Source organism: Dama dama, chromosome 2, assembly GCF_033118175.1.
Source record: "Dama dama isolate Ldn47 chromosome 2, ASM3311817v1, whole genome shotgun sequence".
Lineage (NCBI taxonomy): Eukaryota > Metazoa > Chordata > Mammalia > Artiodactyla > Cervidae > Dama > Dama dama.
This window is the reverse complement of record NC_083682.1, coordinates 24,702,818-24,723,320: the sequence shown is the minus strand read 5'-3', so window position 1 is coordinate 24,723,320 and position 20,503 is coordinate 24,702,818. Positions and strand designations below refer to the sequence as shown.

Here is a 20,503-nt window from a genome sequence, read left to right as displayed (position 1 = left end):
AGAAGCTCAGTAAGTTTTCTGAATAAATAGATTAAAATATAGGGCCCTTTCCTACTTTAAAACTTTATAGTTCTTCAATCAGGCAATGTTACTTGCAAAAAGGAATCAGGACTATACATTTCTAGCATGCTACAGTGTATGTAATAAAGGTGGGAAATTATATATTTGTATTTGCAGAAGAAACTCTAGAAGATATACAGGAAATTGACAAATGGTTTCCTAAAGCGGAATTTAGGGGAAAGGTTAGATGGAAACAGAATGAAAGTATGACATATGTATATCTTTTTATATTAGTTTTATTTTTTAACCTTGTGAATGTATTACCTTTTGAAAAATAATGTAGATAACTACATATTATCTTTAACATATATCATTAAAGTTTGTGCTGAAAAAAAAACACTAATGATTTGAGCTAGTCCTTAGAAATAAGTGATCAAATATCCATAATTAAAGTACATGTCCAACTTATACTGTTGGATCTTTTTCCTGTATCCTAATGAGTGGAACTTTCAAAGTCAAGCACTTTAAACTAGACTATAACTTACTAGCCTAGAAGTTGAAACTGTATCACCAGGAAAAGGTTGTTGCTTCATGAGATGCAGGGGCTTTCTAGATCCACTTGAATTAGTACAGAGACTGTAGTAGCATGGAGCAGAATTGACAAAACTACCTTTGAAACATAGTTTTTAAAATGCTCTGTGCAGCAATGAGCACACCTAGCACTCAGATTATAATATCATACTCTTAAAAGGAATCAGGCTCCCTGAAAAAAAAAGGCTGATTTATGATTGAGGCAGGAAATATATGAGATGAAGAAGCTGAGACATCTTACCTGCCAAAAACTAAGGAAGTGCTCAAAACAAAAATTCTATGTTGACTGGAGGTATGTCAAAAGGACACAGTGGCCAACTGACAGTTTGCACACTTTTTCTGCTACCTATTTCTCCAGTTGTTCTAGGGAGCTGAGTTTCCTGGTCAAGCAGAGGGGTACCTCATACTATTACTACATGAGTGAAAGTGAAATATCAACATGCTTTCACATAGAGATGTTTGTAACACAGAGGATACCATCGTAAGAACTAGAAAAAGCAGCCCCCCTGTGGATGGAACAATTAGCAAACAGCACCTGTTCCTCTGGGGTAAGCCAACAGGGGCTGGATAGGCCCCCACTCACCTCTTGAACTAGATACAACCTGCACAACCACATGCAGTGGACTTGCCTCCACCTGAGGAGTCTGCTTAACCCAACGGCACAGAATGAATGAATAAAAGTCGCTTAGTCGTGTCCAACTCTGCAACCCCATGGACTGTAGCCTGGCAGGCTCCTCTGTCCATGGAATTCTCCAGGCCAGATTACTGGAGTGGGTAGCCTTTCCCTTCTCAAGGGGACCTTCCCAACCCAGGGATTGAACCCAGGTCTCCTGCATTGCCAATGGATTCTTTACCGTCTGACCCGCCAGAGCTCAGAGCACATAACTTATCTGGAGAAGGGGGAGGGGAGGCAGACTTTTAATAACTGCTTTTATCACCAGGTTAAGTCACGTAGTTACAAAGTAGTTCAAAATTTCTGAAGGATATTACTGGTTTTTTTTTATTATTTATTTTTATTAGTTGGAGGTTAATTACTTTACAATATCATAGTGGTTTTTGCCATACATTGACATGAATCAGTCATGGATTTACATCTGCTCCCCATCCTGGACCCCCTTCCCACCTCCCTCCCCATCCCATCCCTCTGGGTCATCCCAGTGCACCAGCCCTGAGCACTTGTCTCACGCATCCAACTTGGACTGGCATGGAAGCAACCTAGATGCCATCAGCAGATGAATGGATAAGAAAGCTATGGTACATATACACAATGGAATATTACTCAGCCATTAAAAAGAATAAATTTGAATCAGTTCTAATGAGATGGATGAAACAAGCCCATTATACAGAGTGAAGTAAGTCAGAAAGATAAACACCAATACAGTATACTAATGCATATATATGGAATTTAGAAAGATGGTAATGATAACCCTATATGCAAGACAGAAAAAGAGACACAGATGTATAGAACAGACTTTTGGATTCTATGGGAGAAGGCAAGGGTAGGATGATCTGAGAGAATAGCATTGAAACATATATATATATATATATATATATATATATATATATTTTTTTTTTTTTTTAAACACCTCATTCTTACATAAATAAGTATCCAGTACTTCACTGGAACACTACTGTTCTAAAGGCCCCGGCCAAAAAAATACAACCCCAGGTTGTTTCCAGCCCACTAGGAAGGAACACGTCCTCTAAAAGAGAACACAAATCAGGGCAAGTCAGGGCCTTTGGTAATCTCAGAGCCACCAGCCAGATTCCAAAGAGGGAGCTCAAGTGGTTTTTCTGGGACACTCTACTTGGATTATTGTTCAATTAGTCAACACAATAGATCTTCAAAAGAGAACAATTAATTAACATGATAAGGAGGTGACTTCATTCTTTGGACTATATGTCATAATTGTGTTCTGACAGCCTTAACAAAAACAGCCTCCATAATTTGCAGGCATGAGGATAATAATTCTCCACCAGGCTGTTGCTGGAAGACAATAAGAGATTGACAGACTATAAATGACACTGTTTTTTATTTTTCACTTATGTTTACAGGCTTCACTGCTTGAGTCAAGGTTAGGCTTGTTAAGTGATTAAAGAAAATTTTTGGCATGTATTTATTTTATTCTAGAAGAATAAAGTACATGAAGAGAAGTTTTCTGGTTTGTTCATAATCTGTCAAAAATTGAGTTATTTTCCTGATGTAATTAACTCACTTGAGGACCTTACCACTTCTGAAAATGCCATATACCTACCTACTTCTTAAATGTGTCCAAGCACCTGACAGACTTGTTCAGAGCTGAAGCAGCAAGCAACTGACTGCTCTTGAACAACAGCTGCTTTCCTGGGGCTACAGTTGACTGTGCTAGGAAGCAGCCATGGGGCAAGGCAGCACAGGCAGGTGAAAAAACTTTCTCTTTAAAGGCAACATACTCAAATGGCTCTCTGGCATAGCTAATTTCTACTATCATGTATTAGCTTACAGATGATCCCCTAAGCTTAATTTTTTTCTTCTTAAGAGGCTGACTGCAACTGACTTGTTGAGAACGGTGTACAACTTACTTTTAGTAAGATGCTGACTGCACGGGCCGTGGCAACCAATCCACTTCCTATAGCGAAGCTCTTCCTCTTCTGAAGTTCACACTTGATGGTGGCCTTCCTGAGGAAAAACTGCAAAGCCTCTTCTGATGTGGAATTGGTCTGTAGTGAGAGGGGGCATATACAGAACTCCTGGGTGCTAGTGGGGAAGGAGGTGCTGCAGACACTTAGGGAATGATCCAGAAGACAAACCAAGTGGAGGAGGAGGAAAAAGGTGCAGTAAAGAGGAGTTAAGAGGGAGTGAAGGAAGGAAAAGGGGCTGCTCCACCAAAAATGAGCACTGGGAAAGCTCTTTTACCGCTGGGAAAGCTCTTCCTCCCATTTGCCCTCCCCAGCTCTTAGCTCCAGGCTGGAGCCCAGCATCTATGGGGAGTCCACAGGCCCCAGGCCAGAAGGTCCAGGCGCACAGTACCCTGGCCCACCTTCAGATGGATGCAGAGCTGAGTGGCAGGCACACCAACAGCCCGCAGGGAACACGGAGGCAACGCCAGGAAACAGAAACTCACTCCCACAGCCCCCCCCATCCTCCCACAGGTGCGCACGACTCCCGCAGCCCAACTCAGGCTGCCCATGCAAGAGGAAGAGGAAGATGGAGGAAGCTGGCTGAAGCTCTAAGGAGAACAGCCGCTGGCTGCTGAGGCTGCGTGAGGTGGCGCCCAGCCCGTGCACACCTCACGGGGCTGAGGACAACTGGAGCAGGCGCTGAGACACTCGGCTCTGAGGCAGTGCGCCCGCTGCAGGCTGCTGTTTCTGGCTGGCGGGCTTCAGAGGCTCACTGGGCAAGCGCACAGGGTGAAGCAGGCACGCTGAACTAAAAGGCCTCAGCCATCAAACAGATTACTCCTCGCCCAGAATCCATCCACAGGGGAGCCCAGATAAATTTATTTTTAACGAACCTTGTCTAAATATATAGGATAAGGGCTTTTTGATTCTTGATTCAGAAAGTTTCCCTGGAGAATGGAATGGCTACCTACTCCAGTATTCTTGCCTGGAGAATCCCATGGACAGAGGAGCCTGGCGGGCTGCAGTCCATGGGATCACAAAGAGTCACAACTGAGAGACTAACACTGTCACTTTCACTTTTTCACTGGGAATTTTTCACCAGGGCTGTGGGAGAACCTCAGGGCTACTTTTTACCACCCACAAATATGAGCCGAAGTGAAGTAGAAAAAAATTTTAAACCCTCTATGCAAGAGATTTTTTAAATGAGATGCAAAGCTAAGACTTTGATCAGGGCCGTGTTAAATGGTAACCATAGACACAACTGATAATCATTTCTACAACTCATTATTTATGAAGTCTGCTAAATGTAGACTCTAATAAAATCCCCCTCTCATTCCTTACTTCTCCCACCACATTCTACTCGACTGTTTTCTAACTCACTTATGAATCCTAAACATAATACACATCTGACAAATTCTTTCACAAAATGTAGAGCAGTGTTTCTCAACCTTTTTCATTATCTTTCCTTCAAAAGCTTTTTCAGACATTATCCCTAATTGTTCAGCTCCCTCACCCGTCCCCACATCATCAAATTAAATACTACAGAATGAGGTTTGTGTCTGGTAGGATTGAGCTTTGGCGATTCAAACCTTTGTGACATCAAAGGTTTTCTTCACCCACCTCCCACCCAAGAACCACTTCTCACCCCTTGGGACACTAACGGCCCAGCTGAGAGCACACGTGTAGAGCAGTCTTACCCCCTGGAATGTTCCCTGTAGAGAGCGCACTGCAGCCTTTCTGATCTCTGCAAGCTTTTCCTAAAATGAAGTTTTAGTTTGCTATATAAGAGGAACTTTAAAAAAAGACAAAACCCACATTAGACTCCCCTCCTCCCCATCGTAATGAAACTCTCACTCATGACCATATTTTGTACATTCAAGGGAAGAGGTGGAAAAAAAAGGAAAGAGAACAAAATAATGGCAAACTAACCATATTCAGTAGTAGATGACTGAAAGCTATCAAATATCAAGAATAACAAGAGAGTGAACCATAACTCTCTGACCAAATGGGTTTGCCTCCACTAGAGCCATGTAAGTCCTCAGGGCCTGTATATATGCCTTCTGATTTTCTCACTGGTCCTGTTCTAGTCTAATTTATAAATTACCTTGGTCCTAATTTGTCAGTTTTTGTTTCATTGTCTATTTCCTACAGCTGCCTTAAATTCTTTTTGGAAATCAAGGAAATATATATTTTTGTATGAAGCACATGTATTCCTAACATTGGACACCAAGAAGGAGCTACCAATTGACTGTTTCAAGCATCCATCAATAACCAGTTAGATGGTGGTGGTTGTTTAATTGCTTAGTCGTGTCCGACTCTGCGACCCACGGACTGTAGCCCCCCAGGCTCCTCCATCCATGGGATTCTCCAGGCAAGAACGCTGGAGTGGGCTGCCATTTCCTTCTCCAAGCAGTTAGATGAGGTACCCTAAATACTCACTGTGAGATACTTGAAGGTGGAAATCATGTCATACTGACCTCATAACCATAATACAGCAAGCAGAGTAGTAGTTTGCTAAATTAATAACCTGGTCTAAACTCCCTGTGTGGTATTTCAACAGTGGGACCAAATCAACTATTTGAGTTTATATTAATTGGTATAATATTTGGAGGGTGAAGATACTTCATTTAATTTTTTTATGCCATAAAAGTTTTATTTCTATTTTCCTTCTTATATACATTGATACTAATTGTAATGATTATATGTAAATGCATGAAGTTACTGAAGCAATATAAAGTAAATAGGCTGATGCCCTAATGGAAGAAAGCACAAGATGAAATTTCAATACTAGAAATCCCATTGTTTTATGAGAAGAATCATAAGTTCTGTATAAATGGATTATTATACATATTCTAATAAACCTGAAGCCAACTTTTACATATATGACATACGCTGGAAGTATAAGTTACATTTGTACAGGTTGAGCCCATTAGAATAGAGCTATAAGAGATTCCTAAAGGGGAGAAATTCCTTTACCATTTCCTTTTTCTAGTCTTGAGAGACTGGAGTTATGTCATAGGTCCAATGTTCTTTTTATTTTTTACAGATCAGGTGAGAATACTTTCAAAATATAAAACATACAGTCTACTATCTTCTGTTCTCAAAAACATGGAACATTAAAAAGTTTTAAAATCTCAGGTCTTTTTGGACATTCCAAAGTGTGCTTGCACTCTTCTTTAAAAGGGCCTCCTCCTCAGAATTCAAGTTAACTTTCACAACATCTGAGACACCATTTCGTCCCAAGACACAAGGGATACTGAGAAAGATTTCTTCTTTTATTCCATATGAGCCCTAAAAGGCAAAATTAGGTTATTATTCAGTAATGTGATATGGAAAAGCTGCTATGCAAGAGAGCTTCAGAATTAGAATATACAGAGAGAATATGGAACTCAAGAAGAATCACTGAGGGCCGTGGAGAGACCACCACCAAACGCATCCTAATGTCTAATGACCATGTATGAACTTGTGTTTAATGACATGAAGAACATCCCAGAGGACTTCAAAGGAACCAAGAAAGGCATTGTCTACTTTACCCCTAACCTCTGTCATATTTCTGTCTAAGGGAAAGGATGTCATGCAGTCTGATGAAGGACTATGCAGCCTGTGAGATCAAGCAGCCTGTGTTTGTTTTTTGGCGTAAAATAAGAGAAGAGTGAAGTAGGAAGTAGCTAGAAAGGCGCTGCTCTGCATAATCTCTACACCAGGGGATGCCATTAAGTTTGAACAACAGGTGCTAACAGGTGGCTTCTCAAGTTTCCAGAGGTAGAGCCTAAGGTTACAAGGTCCTCTCACATGCCCAGAAAGGTTTATGCAATTTCCCTGCCAGTCACTCACGGAAGGCACCCCTGCCCTCTTGGCTGGCACTGGATTTCTATCCAGGTCCTTCCATTATGGACAGGGCCAGGGAATAGGTGCAGCCATGGCCACCACCCTATCCTGGGGCCATGGAACCTTCCATCAGCAACCCTGATGTTCCCTCCAACCCTGGAGCTAAAGCCAAGGCCACAGAGGCAGCTGCCGGAGCCTACTACAACCTGGGTAACTCACACAATGCCTACATGACCACACACCAGCCTCCACCTCCTCCCTGGAAGATAAGAAGACTCAGTAGATCTCTCACACCTCTCTGCCTCCCACTACCCATTGCATTTTCCTACCTCACCCCTTGGGGTTGAACGTGGGGTTGGGGGCAGCATTGGGAAAGTCTTGTTCTTCCTCCAGATCTGACTGTAAAGTTGCCAGGAATTAGCACAGAGCAAGGGGAAGGCTCCTTGACTCTGGAGTGGTGCCTCCCAGCTTCCCCTGATAGTTCACAGTCCACTGGCACTACTCAACCAAGTCTCCCTCTCACCATCTCTGGGGCTCCCGTCAGGAGCTCACTGTTCCTGTTTTATTCTAGTGGTCCACAGAAGGACTCCCTATCCATCTCCTCCACTGCAGTCCAACTGCCTCACTTTGGTAGCCACTTGATACTCAACCTCATGATTTCCTCAGACTAGTTAGATGTCTTCTCCTAGCAGGGTTCCCTACCAGGCTCTACTGACATTCACTTCACTCTGGTCTAAGCCTAGCCACGGAAGGCCATTGACCCACCAGACTATCAGCGTACATTCCCTTCCCAGTCACATTCCAGCTCCAGTTACACTTACCTCCTCCCACTCCCCTCTCCTGTCCTTGGTCCTTCTGGTGCTACCTCTGTGTAGCACAATGCCTTTTGGAGCTTGAACATGAGCTGCAGGGGTTGGTTGAGTGGCATCAGGAACAAGGCTAGTGTGGCTGGAGCAGAAGCCACTCTCCTTCCCTGCTAGTGATTCAGGAATTTGTTCCCTCTACTTTCACTGTATCTCTTCCTACTAGAAGGGGCTTCTTAGAACTGGAAATGCATGTCCATCCCACTTAGGGGCTGCTGGATGGACTGGAAACAAGGGCCCTACCGTGACCTATCCCTGCGTGCTGACCATGACCTGCTGCCAGCCCCTCAGCCTACCCTCTTTCCCTTTAAGCGTCATGCCTGGCTGGCAATATGACCCCTGGATGCACTGAAATTTGCTTCCTTTTCTCCTAGACTGGCCATGAAATGAGGAAATGGCTACTTAAAGAGAATTCTCTATTTATTGACAAAAAATCAAGTTAATATAGTAATATTAAATGAACTATTGCCAACTTTATTTGCTGAAAATGTGAAGTAATAAAAATGAACTGGGAAAAAAGAATAACAGCATACAAATGATTCTGTTCTTAATGTCAAATGTTTAAGTATTTCCTATAAAATATAACTCATCTATTGATTTGTTCAGTAATGACTAAGAAATTCCCATATTACTCAATGTCTTTTTGAGGAGCCTTCATTTGATACCTAACTCTTCTTCAGGAGCCCTCTAGAGGTAATTGCTTAGCCAGGAACAGTATGTGAAATCCACTGAATACTCCTCACTGTCTCTTCCAAATTATTAATCCCTTGCCCTCTTAAAAAAAATTCCCCCTATTTTTTGAGGTTCATCTTATTTAGCTCTTTCTTTCTAATCACCATCTCCAAACCTATTGAGTATTCCTGTTATCCATAAAAGACTCTAACACCTAATAATCTTCCCTCTCAGCTTCTGCCCTTATCCTTGGTGATGTCATTGTTCATGTGGATAAATCAACCTTTCTTTCCCTTTCCCCAATTCCCTTTCTTTCCAATTTCTTGTATTCTTTCTTTAGTTCACGAGACCTTCTCTTCCCACCCCAAGCATCCCACTCTGAACTTTGTTATGAGATTCCTCCAACTTAAGATTCATTTCTTGGGTCCATTCTGTAACCCTTTTGCCATACTCTAAGACCCTTTGCCTATTTTAATTTTTAGCTTTTATAAATATTTCTTAAATCTTTATTAATCATTTTCTTTTTTAATTTGTTCATTTGTATGTATATAACACATAAGGGCAAAGGTCTTGAATTTGACTGTGACCCTTTAGTAGAAGGTCAAACTCATTTTTAGCATGTGTAGAAATCAAAACTATCTATATCTCTGTCTTCCTCTCTCTCCCTCTTTTAACACTCCTGAAATAAAACCCAAACCCCAATGACTTCAGCTATCTATTTCTCCATTCCTGCACTCAGATCCCTAGAGAAAATGACACAACAAAGTTGTTAACATGTTAAAATTAATGCTTATTAATTTCAAATGAGTCCACTTGACAGTAATTCTGCCTTGATTCTGTTTACTTCTGTTTTTTATTATCTACAACAGTAATTTCAAATCTTCTCAAACATCTGACTTTTTTCTATCTCCCTTGACTTTCAGCAGATGACTGTCTCCTTTCATTAACAAGACAGACATCATCAGATGCTTCCAATGCCAAACTTACAAATCTATGATTCACTATCTGTTTTCTTTGTTACCCCCTATTAAAACAAATATCTGTCCCTCCTCCTTCCTAGGGCTAATATCTTCACGAATGCTCTGCTTATTAACTAACCCTCTCTACTTGTTATTTCTATCCCCAATATCTTCTTTACATCTTACCTTTTAAAAGAAAAAAACTTGCCTTGCCTTGATTTTCCTCCCCAATTACTGCTCTATTTTCACAGTCACTTACCTCAAAAGAGCTGTTTACACTGGCTTTTGGGTTTCCCTAGTAGCTCAGATGGTGAAGAACCTGCCTGCAATGCAGGAGATCTGGGTTCAATCCCTGGGTCAGGAAGATCCCCAGAAGAAAGGAATGGCTACCCTCTCCAGTATTCTTGCCTAGAGAATTTCATGGACAGGGGAGCCTGGCGGGCTACAGTCTATGGGGTCGCAAAGAGTTGGACACGACTGAGCGACTTTCACACTGACTTTAATTTCCCCAGCTACTTAAGAGGTTCTGTCAGGTGGAAATGATTTTGCTTCCCAAGGGACATTTGGTAATGTCGAGACATTTTTGATTGTCAAAATTGGTATGTACTGGCATCTAATGAGTACAGGCCAGGGATGCTGCTAACATCCCACAACACAAAGGTCATCCCCAACAGTGAAGAATTACCTGGTCTGAAGGTAAATACTGCTGAAGTTAAGATGACCCTGCTGTTCTCCAATTAGACTTTTTCATTCCTATTACTTTATTAAACATCTCCTGCTAAGGCTTTCAGTGACATATGTCACTTTATCCTCCTGGTATTTTCAAACCCTCATTTTACATGACTTCACATCAATCAACAACAGAAAACCAATCCTTCATCTTTAAGGTACCCTCCTTTCACTTGGTTACCATGATTTTGTGTTCTCTTGGTTTCTCTTTTAACTCTGGCCACCACTTAGTCACCTCGTGGACTCACACTATAAACTCAGCTTTCAAAACTGAAATTCCTCAAGACTCAATCTGTCTTGTCACTTTATACTCTCTCCTCAGGCAAGCTCATTCAAATTCATGATTTCAGTTACTATGTGTAAGGGATATCTATTATCTTTGCCTGTCAAGTATCTCTTTCTCTTTTTTTTTTGACAGAACCTCTTTTTTCCTTTCGGTAACTTCCTCTCCCTGACTGACAAGTATCATGGGAATGGACACGTGATCCCAAAAAGGCCAATTATCAAGAAATTAATATGGGTAATGGAGAGGCAGGGTACTGATACTATTGGCTCTAAGCATGCAGCTGATGGGAACCATATTTGTTGCTCCATGAAAAATGTCCACAGGATATTAACGCCAGCAAGAGTGAAAAGATGAGCAAAGATTGTGGAGAGAAAAAAATAGCTCTAATGATGCAATTTGAGCATGTGGTTCAGGCCTCCTTGGCATTTCAGTTACACGAGTCAACATATCTTCTTTTGCCTAAGCTAGTTTGAGTTGGCTTCTGTGGCTTACTGTTTTCATGCTGATGATGCTCACATTTATAACTGCAACCCAAAACTCTTTTATGAATTCCAGAAGCTTGTACCCAACTGCCTATTTTCTCTCAGACATTACCAAGGCACCTCAAATTCAATTTCTCCCTAATTGCAAACATGATCTTCAAATCTGATTCTCTTTGAATATGCCCTCCCTCAGTGGATTATACTACCATTTAACTGTGCGAAACAAAAACCTAACAATGACCTTTGTCTCCCTCATTTTCAACCTCACTCCATTACCAAAACCTATGAATTTTACTTCTTAAATACAGTGTATCTCAAATTTGTCCCTATCTCTTTATCTCTAGTACTACATTTTTCTGTAATACACAGCAGCCTCTTCCCAAGTTTATTCACCTATACTCTTGTCCCCTTCAAATCTGTTCTGTCCATCACAACCCCAGGAATCTTTTTAACAACAAAAACAAAGATTGTAAAACCGGTCCCTTTCTTAAGTTCTTTGGTGGATTTCCATAGCTCTTATGGTAAGGACCCAAACCCCTTTATAAGATTTATAAGACTTTCAGTGGCCCAACCCTGCCTACTTCACCCAGCCTTATCATACACCTCCCTTTGTTCCCTTTGCTCTGTGCATTTCAATAACTGACCTTTTTTTCCTTCCAGATTCTCAAGTGCCCTCTTTTTATATCTACCTCAGGTCCCCTTCACATGTGTTCCTCCCTCTGCTTGGAATATTAGTCCAGCCTTCCAAATTAACTCCTACTCATTATTCAGATTAGGTCACATTTTACTTCCTTAGAAAATCTTGCCTGCCTGTACCAAGAATGCCCCCTCCCCAGAGCAGTTAAATTCTTTTCTTGTAAACTCTAAGAACTTCATAGTTTGTCATCATGGCACTTAACAAAATGTGTTATTATTTGCTTTTGTAACTGTTTTATTAAGTTGCTATCTTTCATTAAACTCTGTAAGGTCAGGGTCTCTATTTTGTTCACCAATATATTCTCAACATTTTGTGTAATGCCTGGCACATAGTAAGGACTCAGCGTTATTAAAAGAATGATAAGTGAAGATTCTATTTAAGCCTACCTTCACCATAGTGGAAACTGGATGCACTCTCCTAAGATTTTTCAAAATTGATTTTACCAGATCTGTCACAGACAGTCCAATACCCCAAGAGGTATACCCCTTCAGCTTGATAATCTCATAGGCACTACAGTTGTGGAAAGTAAGAAAATCAAATTCATGAGAATTGATTCAGAGAAAACATATTTTTCAAGCATCCATTCTAAAGCAACCTACATGTCAATAACACTCTTAAAATTTTCTTAGAGATCTCTTCTTGAAATTATCTCTGAATAGGCAATAAAAATTTCTATATTATTCTCATTAACTTCATTATTCACTGTAAGTAGTAATTTACCCTTTGTTTACCATAAAGGTAGACTACTAGGTCATTTATGACACTCGAAATGAAACTTAGCTTCAAATTTTTGTATTTTTGCTTAAATATCCAAACATAGAATCTGATCACCTTGAAAGTTAGCATATATATCTTGCTGACCACATAAAATTGTTAAGGTGTCAGTGTAAGTTTAAACTTTATATAATTATAAGATAAGTTACATATTTTCCCTAAGGATATATTATTAAATCAATAATACATTAAAGCATGGGGAAATGTTTTGATATTTTTTCAAAGGAAAATAGCATAATCCTAAATATTATATAATTTCTTAGCTCAGGCTTGTAAAAAACATAATGTATTTTTATAGGAACTTTAGAATTATATCAATCTAGCAAATTATTACATGACTATTTTTGAGTAACAGGCTTACAGGTGACCTCTTCTTTATGCTTATAAATTTTCTGTAATAAATAGGTATTTTATTTTTGCATTGCCACCAATAGCAATCTTGAGTTTGGATTGACATTAAAACTTAAAGGACAAAGAGGTTTTAACTTAGCTCGGATTTTATATATTTTTGAGAAAAGGATCCAGGACAAGAAACGCAGAATGTCCAGCATCATTATTTGTATCAGGGGCTCTTGCAACCACCTAGGCACAGTTTCAAGGCTCCAGGACTGTACACAACACACTCAGTAGCAAATGGATCAGCTCAACATGGACTATACTTATTGTGCTGTCCTGTGATTTGACTATCAATCCAAAACCAGGGCACTATTAGAGGCCATGAAGATTGGTATCAAAATTAAGATTAACTTTCAGACTCTCAATATAACCAAGACTCTGTGGGGTAAGTAAAAAAAAAGGAAAGGAAATTTAGCCTAGTGACTGACTGACTGGTGGTGTTTAGAGTTAAAGAAACCTATGCCTTAGGTAACTGAGAACAAATCTTAATAGTGGAATCTGGAGAAGAGGGTTGAGAAGAAAATGGCTAAGAACATAATTCTTTAGTTGTTGTTAACCATCCTAATGAAATTAAAACTGCTGATATAAAAGGGAGAATCAAGAAAAAGCCGTTTTAAGGCAGGTATTTTAAGACAAAACCTGACCCATATTGTAAAGTAAATGCTCCATTCAGAAATTGGAAGGACATCCTATTGAATCATGTTGTCACTTCCCTGCAATTGTTAGTTAGGCACTGAAAAATTAGAGGCTATTAAGAGTTGAGTTGTTTTTAAGGAAAGTACTAGCAGTATCCCAAGGAGTCTTTACAACTATAGATCCTCTGCGAAATGAAAAAGGGGTAAATAATTTAATTTTGGACACTGCATTGTTAAGGACTAACTGGAATGAGTATCTGTAATGTGTTGCAGTATTTGGTATTCAAATCACACAGGACTTCAGTGGAAAATGTGATCTTAATCACTATTCCCTTATAGCAACAGTGTTTCAAATGAAAAAGAAACTAACAGTCCCTGTAGTACAATTATCAGGGACTGGACAGACAAAAGTCCAACAATGTGGCATCCCTATAAAGACCGGCTACTCCATGACATCTGTAAACCAATCTTGGCTAAAACACATTCCTTAGTGTCTGGGTTATAGTTGTCCTGCCAGATCAGATAGATTCCTGCATTTATTGGGAAACAGCTCCCAATAGCCCCTATAATGGGAAATATATAGTAGATGGGGGAAAGGGACATTTTTGCTGAGAGTAATGTGAAATGATTCTGTAATATTAACAGGTTTCATTTGGTAGGCATTAATTTAATCTCTTATCCAAAGCTATATGGCATAACAAATGTTTGTAGGTCCTCTTAAGAAAATTTAAGAAAATGAAACATACCACTAACAACCATCAAAGAAAAGATATTTTGGGATATTAACCTGAAATTTCCAATTGATGTGGGAATAGTTTGACCAGAAGAGGAAATAAGGTTGGTTCAGAGAAACTGAACACACAATTAAATGCAGCTATCAAATAAGTTTAATAAGGTACAAATGATGGTAAACAAAAGGGAAAAATAAGATAGTCCAATTAATTAAGAATTATAAAAACATCTGGTGAGGGATTTTGGTTACCTATTTGCTCTTATACATTCTGGTGACTATAGCTATACAAAGCTTGTTTTTTTCTATGTATAAAATATTAGGATATGTCATAAGAATTATGAGCAATATATAACACAAAGATAACCATGCAGGTCATGACAAGCTATCAAGGTAAAGGGTTAACTGTAGGTATGAATCTTTTCCAAAAAGGTAGGAGTATCTGGAAAGATGACTTTGAGTATGCTTTTTCACAAAACAGTTGTCTAAGTTTAAAAACCTAGGTGGCTCAGATAGTAAAGATTCTGCCTGCAGTGTGGGAGACCTGGGTTTGATCCCTGGGTTGGGAAGATACCCTGGAGAAGGGAATGGCTACCCACTCCAGTATTCTTGCCTGGAGAATTCCATGGACAGAGGAGCATGGAGGGCTACGGTCCACAGGGTCACAAAGAGTTGGACACGACTGAGTAACTTCCACCTGCAAGTACTGGAGGCTTCTAGGAAGATGCAGAGTAGGAAGCACCAGGAATCTATCTCTCCACTTAGACAATAAATGCAATGCCAGACTCTGTCTGATATAACTTTTGGGGAAACTCTGGAGTCTTCTGCAAGCTTGAAACTTCCAAGGGAAGGCTTGTACATTAAATTGTGGTTAATTTCAGCTCTTAGCACAGTAGGGGCTGTTCACATGTACCCAAAGCAGCTTGTGCACAGCCTGTGAGAAAAACTATTTTCTTCAAATATCAGAGATATGTTTTCTAATAAAATGATTACTGCTTCTGATAACAGAGGTGGAGACAAAGAAGGCAAAGCCATTATTGTTTTATTTCCCCACAACTGTTGCAAGCTTCTCCCCTTTTGACTAAGGTGGCCTCTAGGGAATGTAAAGAGCAAGTAAGTACCCTTTTCCTCTTCCCTTAATATTTCTTTTTTCCCATTGGGAGCCAGACACTAAAGACCAGAATATACAGAAGCAATTGCATATTTTGAGGAAATTAGAAAGTAACCACCTATGTGCACAGGCTTAGAAACAACATCAAAGACCATAAGATTACAACTCAGGCTGGTCCTTGGCACAGAAACAGCTTTCAACAATCAAAAAACAAAAGCAATACCAACAAGAACAAAAACTCAGTAAACCCTGGGGACTGGATACATTCTGATTTCTAAAGTTGCCACATTATTAGATTCAAACATCTGGTTTTCAACAACAAAAAAATCACAAGGTATACAAAGATACATCAAAGTACAGCCCATTCAAAGGAAAAAATGAATCAACAGAAACTGTCCCTGGTGGGGGGCGGGGGGCGGCGGGGAATTGATGGTAGATATACTGGACAAAGACTTTAAAACAGCTGTCTTAAAGATGCTCAAAAAACTAAAGGAAGCTATAGTGAAAGTCAAGAAAATGATGAGTGAACAACATGGAAATCCCAATAAAGAAACATAAAACCTAAAAATAAACCCCAGGCCCCAAATCCTAGAGCTGAAAAGTATAATAAGTGAAATGAAAAAAAGAAATCACTAGATGGATTAAACAACAGATTTTAGCAGTCAGAAGACAGAATCAGCAAACGTAAAGATAGGACAATGCAAATAACAGCCTGAGACACAGAAAGAAAAAAGATTGAGGAAAAGTGAAAAATAAGATCATCAGCTGATTTCTCACCAGAAACTTTGGAAGCCAGAAAATAGTGGGTAGATATATTTAAACTGATAAAAAAGAAAACAAATGTCAACCAAGAATCTTATATCTGGCAAAACTATTTTTTAAAAGTGAGGGAAAAATTAAGACATTGTGAAAGAAACAAAAGCTAAGGGAGTTCATCACCACTAAACCTGCCCTGCAAGAATTACTCAAGGCAGTCCTGCAGGGTGAAATAAACAGTAATTTTAAGTCATGTGAAAAAATAAAGATCTCAATAAAGGTAAATGCATGGATATTTATAAAAGCTAGTAATATGGTAACAATAGTTTCTACTTCCACTTTTCCTTTTCTGCATGATTTTAGAGACTAATACATTTAAAAGAACAACTGGTCAAAAAGGTAGTATCACTGTGACTTTGTATGCAACTCTCATTTTCAAATTTAAGAAACAACTGCATTTAAAAGAATAATTAATGAATTATTATTGATTAATTAATTGTTAATTATTAATAATTATTAATTATTTTGGGTCAAACAGTGTATAAAGATGCAATTTTATGACATTAACAATCAAAAGGGGTGAGGATGGAACTATGAAGAAGCAGAGGTTTTGTACATTACTGAAGTTAAGCTGGTAGAAATTCAACTAAAAGTATTATAACTTTAGAGTGCTAAAGGTACTCCCCCATGGCAACCAGAATAAAAACAGCTATAATAAATAGCTGTAGGATATACAAAAGAAAATAAGAAAGAAATTTAAATATTCCACTATGAAAAATAAACACAAAACAGTAATATAGGAAATGAGGAACAAAAAGCTCTAAGGCATATAGAAAACAAAGAGCATAATGACAGAAGCCACTCCTCATCAGAAACTACTTTAAATGTAAATGAATTAAACTCTCCAAGCAAAAGAGATTGACAGAATGGATAAAAACACATGAACCAAGTACAAGCTATCAGATGAAACTTACTTTAAGTAAAACCAAAGAAACAAATAGATTAAAAGATATTTTATACAAATAGTAACCAAAAGAGGGTGGTGGCTATACTAAGGTCAGACAAAACAGACTTTAAATCAAAGAGTTTACAATAGACAAATGATATTATATACTAACCAGAGGTTCAAGAAAATAAAACAATTATATAAACATGTATGCATTTAATAACAGACCATCAAAATACATGAAGCAAATAGTGAAAATATTGAAGGAAGAAATAGACAGTTCTACAATAATAACTGAAGACTTCATTACCCACTCTCAATCAGAAAGCAAGGAAAGAAACTGAGAATTCAACACAACAGACCAACTAGATCTAGCAGAACACTTTACTCAACAGCAGCAGCATCTATGTTCTCCTCAAGTATACATGGGATATTTTCTAGAGTAGACTAAATGTTATGCCACAAATTATGTCTCAATAGATTTAGTTCCTTTCATTTTTAAAGAATATTTATTTATTTGGCTGCACCGGGTCTTAGTTGTGGCACGTGGATCTTCAATCTTCATTGTGGCATGCATGACCTTTAATTACAGCACGTGACCTCTTAGTTGCAGCATGTGGGATCTAGTTCCCTGGTCAGGGATCAAACCTGAGCGCCCAGCATTGGGAGCATGGAGTCTTAGACACTGGACCACTAGGGAAATCACTAGTCTCAACAGAATTAATAAGACAGGCATCATACTATATTCTCTGACACAATAAGGGGAATTTAGATATCAATAATACAAGTAAAACTGAAAAATTCACAAATTTGCGGAAATTAAAAAGCACATTCTATAACAACCCAATGGATCAAAAAGATATCACAATAGAAATTAGGAAATACTTAAGAGATGAATGGAAATGAAAACATAAGATAAAACTTATTAGACAAAGAAAGCAGTGCTAAAGGGAAACTTATAGCCAGCCATACATGCTTACATTAAAAAGCAAGAAAGATGTCAAATCAACAATCTAACATTACAACTTAACGAACTAGGAAAAGAAGAACAAATTAAACCCAAATCTAGCATATGGAAGTAAATAATACAGATTAGAGTGGAAATAACAAAATAGAGAATGGAAAAACAAAAGAAAGAAAATCAACAGTTTTTTTAAAAGGTCAACAAAATTGACAACTTTTAGTTAGATGAATTAAGAAGAGAGAAGTCTCAAATTACTAAAATCAGAAATGAAAGTGAAGACATTATTATTGATTCTAAGCATTACACAGATACCAAAGAAAGAAAAAGTCACTATTTTTTTTTAATTAAAATAATTTAAAAAGGGGGGGGGCAGAAAAAACTACAGACCATTATCCCTTACAAACACTGAGGCAAAAATCCTTAACAAAATACTAACAAACTGAATTCAACAGTATTTAATGGATTATATACCATGATTCAGTCCTAGGAAGCAAAGATGGTTCAACATACCAAAATCCACCAATGTAATATATCACAGTAAGAGAATAAAAGAGGAAAACCACACTGTCATTACAACTGACACAGAAAAATTATTTGATAAAATTTATAATACTTTTTCATGATAAAAACACCTTAGAAACTAGGAATAGAAAGAAATTACCTCAACAATATAAAAGCCATATATGAAAAGCCCATAGTGAAGGTCATACCCAATGGTGAAAAACTAAAAGCTTTTAAAAGATCAAGAATAAGGCAAAGATGCTCACTTTTGCCAGTTCCATTCATCACAACATTGAAAGTTCTAACCAGAGCAATTAGATAAGAAAGACAAATAAAAGGCATTCAAATTGGAAAGGAAGCAATAAAAGTATCTGTACTTACAGATGACATGATCTTACACGCAGAAAACCATGAGGATTTCATACACACAACAACAACAAAAAAAACATTTAACTAATAAATGAATTCAGGAAAGTAGCAGGTAGAAAGTCAACATTAAAATACTGCATTCCTATTTAACGACAATGAACAATCTGAAAGGAAATTAGTAAAACAATCCCATTTACAATAGCACCAAAAAAAAAAGTACTTCAGAATTAACCAAGGAGGTGAAAGACTTGTACAATGAAAACCACAAAACACTGATGAAAGAAATTAAAGAAAACATAAATAAATGGAAACACAACCTATGTTTATGAATTGGAGACTTAATATTATTAAGATGCTAATACCAGCCTAAACCATCTACAGATTTAGTGAAATTCCCCAAAATTCCCAAGGATAGATTTTGCAGAAGTTGAAAAACTCACCCTGAAATTCATATGGAATCTCAAGAGATTCGGAATAGCTAAAACAATCTTGAAAGCTGAAGGACTCACACTTTCTCACCTCAAAACTTACTAACTATAAAGCTACAGTAATCAAAATTATATGGTACTGGCATCAAGATAAACATATAGACCAGTGAGATAGAATAGAAAGCTCAGAAGTAAACCTCCATATCTGAAAATCTGTTCAACTGATTTTCAAAAATTGTGCCAACATCACTGAATGGGAAAAGTGCAGTCATTTCAACCAACGATTCTGGGGAAACTGGATATCCACATGCAAAAGATTAAAATTGGACCCTTTCCTAAAACCATTTACAAAAACGAAACAGATCGCCAGCCCAGGTTGGATGCATGAGACAAGTGCTCAGGGCTGGTGCACTGGGAAGACCCAGAGGGATGGGATGGGGAGGGAGGTGGGAGGGCGGATCGGGATGGGGAATACATGTAAATCCATGGCTGATTCATGTCAATGTATGGCAAAAACCACTACAATATTATAAAGTAATTAGCCTCCAACTAATACAAATAAATGAAAAAAAAAAAAAGGAATCAAAGATCTGAATATAAGACCTAAAACTAAGATACTCTTACATGAAAACACAGGGCAAGACTTCACAACATTGCACCTGGCAATAATTTCTTGGAATAGAACACAAAAGGCAACAAAAGAAAAAAATAGACAAATGGACTTTATGAAAATTTCTAAGTTTTGTACATCAAAAGACAATATGAAAAGGGTTTAAAAAAAGAACCTATGGAATGGAAGAAAATATTTGTAAATTATCTGATGAGAGATTAATATCCAGAATATTAGTAAGGACTCTTAAAACTCAACAACCAACAAAAAATCCAATTCAAATCTGGGCAAAAGACTTGAATAGACATTTTCACCAAATAAGATATACAGATGGCTTAACAGCACAGGACAAAACGCTCAGCATCACTAATCAAGGAAATGCAATCAAAACTACAATAAGATTACCACCTCACATCCATTAGGATGGCCACTGTCAAAGAGAAAGTTAAGTGTTGGTGAGGATGTGGAGAAACTGGAACTTCTCTACAGTATTGGTGGGAACGTAAAATGGTATAGCCATTGTGGAAAACAGTAGGGTGGTTCCTCAAAACAAAGGGCAGAGGGAGACGAGGACA

General features: G+C 38.3%; 1 protein-coding gene across 1 annotated transcript in view; it reads right to left on the bottom strand.

Moving 5' to 3' along the window:
* Positions 1-6,170: 6,170 nt before the first annotated feature.
* LOC133067196 (L-lactate dehydrogenase C chain) overlaps positions 6,171-20,503 on the bottom strand; it is a 32,846-nt gene continuing 18,513 nt past the window's right edge. Inside the window, exons 7-8 of the mRNA XM_061158375.1 lie at positions 12,095-12,218; positions 6,171-6,483 (exon numbers count right to left, since the gene is read on the bottom strand). Of these exons, the coding sequence (XP_061014358.1) occupies positions 6,319-6,483; positions 12,095-12,218 (289 nt within the window). The 3' untranslated portion in view covers positions 6,171-6,318. The remainder of the gene's footprint in view (positions 6,484-12,094; positions 12,219-20,503) is intronic.